This window comes from Haliotis cracherodii, unplaced genomic scaffold, assembly GCF_022045235.1.
Source record: "Haliotis cracherodii isolate W230 unplaced genomic scaffold, xgHalCrac1.p SCAF_11, whole genome shotgun sequence".
Lineage (NCBI taxonomy): Eukaryota > Metazoa > Mollusca > Gastropoda > Lepetellida > Haliotidae > Haliotis > Haliotis cracherodii.
In genome coordinates this window covers 4,014,612-4,022,354 of record NW_027266266.1, presented here as the reverse complement: position 1 = coordinate 4,022,354, position 7,743 = coordinate 4,014,612, and the positions used below count along the sequence as shown (strand labels likewise).

Here is a 7,743-nt window from a genome sequence, read left to right as displayed (position 1 = left end):
ACTATACTTTGAACAGTGAATAGTTGATCAACACCCAACACGATTTACTGTACTTTGAATAGTGAATAGTTGATCAACACCCAACATTTTTCTTGCATAAGGATACCCAGTCTGAGCACAAACACATGAATGCAAGCTTTCTTTTTAATAATTCAATCACTCCATATACTGTGCAATACAAAGACTCCCATTTGTACCTCCAAACCCAAATGAGTTGGTGAGTGCCACTCTCCGGACCCCATTTCCTGTCCAGGTCACGCTCCTGTCAGCCACAATGTCAAGGTGACATCCTTCATCGGGTGTGTCAAAGTTAATGGTTGGGGGTATACACCCAGTCTGACATGCTAGAACAGTGAACACCGACTCCACACTCCCGGCAGCACCTAACAGATGCCCCACGGCACCCTTTGTTGAAGACACAAGGACGGCAGAGTTATCTCCCTTAAATGTTTTTTCAATTGCTTTACTCTCCACAGCATCACCAATAGGGGTCGACGTAGCATGGGCATTGATGTAACCTACGTCCTTCGGAACGAGACCAGCATCTTTCATGGCTGCTTTCATGCACCTCTTCGCCCCTGAACCATCCTGACAAGGGGTGGTGATGTGGTACCCGTCCCCCGAGAGGCCATACCCCAGGACCTCAGCGAGTATCGGGGCACCCCGAGTCTTTGCATGTTCCAGTTCCTCCAACACAACCATCCCTGCTCCTTCTGACATCACAAACCCATCGCGGTTCTTGTCGAAAGGTCGAGAGGCTTTGTTTGGGTTTTCGTTAAAGTTTGTACTTAAAGCTCTCATCCTGGCAAAGCCTGCGATAGCAACTGGCCCCACGCAGGCCTCAGTGCTCCCTGCTACCATGACATCAGCATCTCCATGGAGGATGAAGCGGGTGGCGTCTCCTATAGCATGTAGGCCTGTTGTGCAGGCAGTGGACACGGCATGGTTCGGGCCCTAAAAATATACAAAATATCATGATATTGTTTGTCATGCTTAACACAGGCCATTTGCTGTGCAGAGTTGCGTCCCTTGGGCACGCCAGAAAACTGTGGTTGTGGGTTCGAATCCCGGTTCACTCCGATTATGTTTCCAGGTTTGTCAGCACCATACCCGTGCTCGTGGGTTTCACCGAAGTGGTAAATGTCTGAGACCTGCATCACTTCGGGCTTTCCTCCCACATTAAGCTGACACGCCATGACACGTGGGTCTACTACAGATGTTTCAAATTGGGACCCTTAAACCTATATTTCCATACAAAAAGCCCTATCCTTACTTTCAAGTAACTGGTAATTCTATCCTTAACCGCACTTGTGTACAAAATATAGTCATCTTGTAACCTTTAATGCCAAAAGACATTAAAAGATAGTACTTGTTGTTATCCTGCCTGGTGGAATAAACAGGGAATGGTCAATTCTGTGTCAGAGTGGCTTATCCATGAACAACTGTACAGTGTCTCAGTGGGTTAGCATTGTAAAACAGCCATTCTGGACTAGTACAAGCAGCCACACACATGCATGAACGTCACCATATGAGTGAATTGATCTTGACAGCAATGTTAAACCCAGATTTCAGCTCACCACAACTCAATAAGATCTTTGCGCCAATACTCATGCAATGACTTTAATTGACCTTTACTAAGTGACCTGTCAATTTCACTGAAAAGCGTACCTTCAGCTTACACCTGATACTGACATGGCCGGCCGGCATGTTCACAAGAATCTTGGGCACGAAGTGCGGACTGACACGCTTGTATCCACGCTCACGGAGAACCATCCCCGTCTTTGTGACTTCCTCAAGGTCAACCATCCCAGTTCCTATGGCAACGCCTGTGTAATTGATGAAATTAAAGTCATATCAATTCAAAATTATATAATGAGCACATAATGAGTACACAAAGGATGTCCTTCTTCCCCACAAGTGTCTATTTACTCGATCTCTTCTGGCTGTATCATACCCAAAGACGTTAAAAGATGGTACTTGTCATCCTGCCTGATGCTCGGCACTAAGTCCGTATACTGTGTCTCAGTGGGGTATCCATGTTCTACTGTTGCAAGGTATCTCAGTAAGCTAGCACTATAAAACTAGTCAGGACTTGTACACATGGTATAAGCAACCATACATACGTTGATGTGCATTGCTACATAGAAAAAATAATCTTGAATGCGACGTTAAACCAAGTGCTTAAAATACAGTCTATTTTGCTGATCTTATTTTTAAAAGTTGTACGCCAAATGGTTGGGCTATTTTTGTATTCCCAAAATTTCCTTAGCGTCTAGGTTTAATTCAATGTCAGATGACAATCAACTGTAAACGTTAAACACATTATTCCGTCACTTTCGCGTATGTTGATATCAAGTGTCTGTCCTAATGCTATTCTTATGTGTACCCTTTTGTGACTTTTTTTTCGTTAATCAAAAAACTCTGCAAAGTTGCCAGTCCAGTTGTCTGACTGAAATTTTTGGGGATTTAAAACACTGTTAAACTCCATTTTACCTCACAACACCGTTGTTACTGAAATACACATCACCATACAATAATTCACATACATCTGTCGTGTATAATACGCACAGACTTTTCTTTTGTATCATTTCATGCAGTCAGCATAAAACACAAAATTTACAATCTTTCAACTCACTTTCTCTCACCAAAATTTTATTCTAATAAGAGCCCCCTATATCCACTTTTGTGAGCGCCCTGGGCGCTTATTACAGCGAATACAGTATTTGTGTTTTCAATGGCCTGGTTCAACTTTCCAGAGCAAAAGTGTCACCATATGAAAATAGAATGGCAATACTCTTGCAGCACAAACCTGATCTGTGTTCTTCCTCCTCACTGCAAGGGGACCATCCTGCAGATGCCATTGCTTCTTCTGCAGCCAGAACAGCATATGCAGCAGACAGTGGGATTTCTCTCAACGTGGCTGCAGAGAAGTGGTGGTCAAGGTCAAGGTTACCCTCCCCAGGTCCTCGTGGAACTTGACCTGCTACTTTACACGGAATGTTGTCATATTCTGGAAAGAAAGAACTATAATTGCACAACAAAATAATATCTTTTATGGATAAGAATTTCTGGAGGAACAACTTCTTTATTACAATTAAGAGCGACGTTTCGGTGTAGGTACTAACACTGTTATCAAGCAAGTGATATACAGAGTATGGTTGACAAGTATATATACAGGTAGGAGGCAGTTTCTGTACAGTAGAGTGGATGTCAGATGTAGTTATACTGGAGTGGAGAAGCCAGTTATGTACACACAAGGGTAGTAACGACAATCATCAGTCAGTGACATAAACAAAGGATGAAGCGAGTAACATAAACAACCGAATTAAGGCTGATTGGGGTCTTTGATGAGCTCATGGTATGCTGGGGGGAAGGGAGGTATTTAATAGCCTTGGTCATGGCTGACTGACAGTTGGAGTCTTTTGATGTTGATGGCTTCTTGTTGTTTTCTGATTTTAAAGTCTTTGAGGTTGGTGGTGAGCAACTAGTGCAACAAACAATACAGAATATCACCAAGAAATCACAGAAATCTCCCCTTACTTAGTACTCCACTTCTAAATGGCTAGCAAAGAAGAAATATCTTTTATGAAGAATTATAACACTTGAAGTCAGCACTAACAGAGCCCCACATCACTAGATGCATATGGTTCAGTTGAATCATGGTGAAAACTGACATTTTCATCATGTCCATGATTGCATTCTGGTTTTGCTAGGCCAGTTATCTGTCCATCCTTTCCTGTTTTAAGGTGGATTCCTACTGGTTCCTTGTCTTGGGCATTGGCTGATCATGCTGGAGCCTCCTGAAAGCCTTCTCATGTCGCTCAGTCCATACCAGGCTGGATATCCAATATGTAAATTCCTTCAATGGCCCCATTGTGCTGGACAGACAAGATAGAAACTTGAACAAATAGTTGACAAACCCCGAAAACCTCTGAAAACCTTCCACATCGTGCTAGGGTCAGCCCCACAAGTCTTTGATCCAGTCCCGTGGTCAGTCGCGAAATGTTTTGCAGAAATGCCCACTTAGTGCAGCATCTTGCAAAAAAACACACATAATGCAGAGCGTGTGCAGAATTTTGCATTTACCTGCTGCAGAATTTGTCAAATGCACTGCAGAATTTCACCATGTGAGTTGAAAGCTGATTTTAAACGTGTAAACAGATATTTATTTCATTATCAAGTGAAGTTGACCTTTGTATTTTTGCTTACCAAAAGTGCATGTCTGTATGTTTACACCAGTGGTTGGGTTCACTTCAATAACCTATTCTTGCCGTGGATAAGTTTATCATTAAAATGCCTACCACAAGTCCAACTGGTGCAAAATTACAGAATTCACAAAAACTAAGCTTAAAGGTTTGCAGAATTGTGTGCACAATTGTCAAAAGTTGGTTGCAGAATTTAGAAAGATTTACCGCACAATTTTGATTTTGTGGCCACAGAATACCGTGAGGACTGTTGATCTATAAAGAGATGTCCCAGGAAGGACCCTTCCATTCTGTACACATGGAGTCTCCCTTGTTCCCACTCAATACATTGCTTCTGACAATGCTGAAAAAAGCCTTTGAGATTCTTGTCATATCTCTCTGTGCCTCTGTCTTTGTGATCTATATATCAGTGCATGATCAACACTATACTTCACACCAGTCTACAGCCTGAATCAGTCTGATCTGGAATATCTCTCTGTGTAGTCTTCTCCACCCAGTCCAGTGATATGTGAGGTGAGGTGAATTGGGTTTAACGTCGCATCCAAGATTATAACACTTGTATAGCGACGTGCATGCACGTGTGTGTGTGTGTGTGTGTGGCTGCTTGTACTAGGTGTATGGCTGCTTGTACAAGTCCGGACTGATGCCGATTTATAGTGCTAGCTCACTGAGATACCACGCCGCAGTTTAACATGAATACCCCACTCAGACACAGTATACTGACTCCAACCGACCAGTCCTTGTTTTAGCCCCTTAATGTCGAGCGTCAGACAGGGTAACAACAAGTACCATCTTTTGGTATGACACGGCCAGGGATCGAACCCCGGACCTTCTGCTCTCCGGGCGGACGCTCTACCACTAGACCACGGAGGGGGTCCTACTGATATGTACTGATTGAGGTTCCAAAGGTTCACATATACAAGAACCCATTTGACAGATCACAGTTGAGAATGCTTTTGCCTTACTCAAGTCAGACAGTACATTATTAGTTGCCAGCAACTGACAATGTGTAGTAGGTACTTTGGGTCATGGCAAATCCTCATCTCACTGGATTTCTTTCTATGGGCTTGTCAACCTGCTCAAATACCGGAAGACCGGAACATTAAGAAATCGACAATCGCCACTCAGATCTATTTACTGATGGTAGCTATACCGTCAGATCAACTTGTAGGTCTATCTTGGTAAGTGTCTAGATCTACCAGACATGGGAGAATAAATTATAAATTCATAAATGTATCAAACTCTACATGCTCTAAGTCTAGAATTATTTGGCAGAGTTAGATTGCGTGGGCTCTTGGAATTAAGCATTGTTCTGGGTTCCATTTGGATTTTATTTTTTATTTTGTAGGCCTAGATATATATTTTGAAATAAAATAACTTTTTTACTGGGACAAAATGCGAGTTCACTCTGTTAGGTAATGTTCCAAATCCTCCATAAAAATCTCATCATTGTGCTTCACTATTTGGTCAGAAGTAACATAACTCTAGCTGTCTTACCTGAGCCTGTCAGTTTACTGATCCCACATTCTCCATTGGTTAGTCTCCGCCAGACGTGCTTCACCCCAACACCTAAAGATGTCACCAGCCCTACTCCAGTCACAACAACGCGCCGGCCGCTCGGGCTGATGCCAGACATCGTCCCACGCTCGTCTTCACCGTCTTTCTCCAACAGTATCTAACCCGTTAATCGTGTTTCCACAGAGGAGTCAAAAGCAACCCGAGGCACATCGGGAACTGCCAAGAAATAACATTAATCGGGTTAATGTTCTTGCTGTAGTGATGTCAATAATGCGCTATATGGGCGCAGACATATTGAAGCTTCGCAGCAACGGGGACATACATAATTTGGAAGCGGAATGCGAAACGAAGAAAATACCACATTCATAGCTCGCGATCACAGTTTCCAAATAACACGTGAAAAACATTTGACAGACATTTGATAAATGCAGAGACAATATTACTTTTATTTGGACATTTTGAACATATTTACGACCGTTACGTCTAGCCCCTACAAGCACTGCACATCTTTCAAGAATGACATGATTCTCTTTGAATTATTTAATCAAATTATGAACTTATAAAGAGGCACTGATCTACAGCAATTCCCGGGAACGGGTTGTTGCATTTGTTATTGTTTTTTCCCGTGAGTATCCGGATGATATTCCAGAAATCTGGACTAGTTTGCGATCTATGTTGCGCCAACAATAAGCACATTTGTCACTTTTATGGATGGTATAAGGGCGTATCATCACATTGATCAACAAAATGAAATATATTTTTTTAAATAATAAGGCAATGTAGTATCTTTTGTGGTAGCGTCGGTATTGGTGACGACGTTTTGATACGTCACTTGCTCGATATTGTGCGATTTTCGTTTACACTATTTTGACTTGTAACACAAACTAACTATTTCAACTGAGCTCTGTCTATTCCATTGTGTGTATGTTATAATAAACGTATGACATGACAAAACAATTCACTTGAGCAATTCATTAAGCGCCAAAATATTCAATTATTTTACAAATTGACTGAAATATCTGTCAAATAATGTTATTACGATAACGATTTCCAAACTGTTTGATGTTTAATGTCATCTTCCATGGACTGAAAATGATAGACTTAGACGAAAGTCAAAGTACATTTCTATATTTTGTGGCTTATTATCCTGCCGTAATTAGTTGATGTTTAAAGTCCCTTTGAACGTCTTGATATTTTTTTTAGTCAATGGACAGATTTTTCCGTCAGTTTTTAGAATTACAGAAATATTTAGAAATTTTATTAATTGCCTGAGTGAATCACATTTTACACACTGACTGTAACATATACACGCTTACAAACGAAAGGGCTGTGAAAACAACGACTTAGTGTTGTCTGTCTCGCATCGAAGAACTTCCCAACGAAAACGTGGAGGAACAAGAAAGATTCTGTTCAATGCTACAGCAAATGAATGGAAACCAAAAATGCAAATATCGTTATTACAACCGGCCAAAGTTTCTAGTATATGTAAAGTATAAGTCAGTTACCTTGTTCGAGGAATGTATCCGTGAATATCCACATAAAGGAAAATATCCCATATATGTCTGCAGCTGTACAAAGAAAAACTTGTTCGGTGTCACATATCTTTGTAACAATCTAACACAGTAAAGTTCTAACTCTCAGGCACAATATAGTAATAATTAAATAAGTTGAGTAGGATTGAACACAGTCTTTACTGGCTAGCGTTTCTGGAAATTATAACTGTCCGATTCTCAGCTGATCACGTTAGCGTGTTTTAGGTTGGTTGGTTGGTTTGTTGTTTTACGCCGCACTCAGCAATATTCCAGCTATATGACGGCGGTCTGTAAATAATCAAGTCTTTAAGGGGTCTCACATGGGTGAAGTATCATAGGTCAGCTAAAAATATTTTTATGGCTTTTATTGACAAACGTAGCCATAACGTAGTCAGACTCTTCGTCAATTCTATGTAGATCTACTTGGTCAGTGCAATAAGTTCTGTTTCGTTTTAACACAGTATTATTCAATTTGACATTTTAGTATC

The 7,743-nt window shown here is 41.3% G+C and overlaps 1 protein-coding gene across 1 annotated transcript; it reads right to left on the bottom strand.

Annotated features, from left to right (window-relative positions):
- On the bottom strand, positions 1 to 5,999 carry LOC139455250 (3-oxoacyl-[acyl-carrier-protein] synthase, mitochondrial-like). The gene is made up of 4 exons (XM_071236800.1): positions 5,703 to 5,999; positions 2,810 to 3,010; positions 1,669 to 1,826; positions 1 to 954 (listed from the first exon to the last, which is right to left on the bottom strand). The coding sequence occupies exons 1-4, from the start codon at positions 5,839 to 5,841 to the stop codon at positions 157 to 159; spliced, it is 1,296 nt and encodes a 431-aa protein (XP_071092901.1). The 5' UTR covers positions 5,842 to 5,999; the 3' UTR covers positions 1 to 156.
- Positions 6,000 to 7,743: the final 1,744 nt, after the last annotated feature.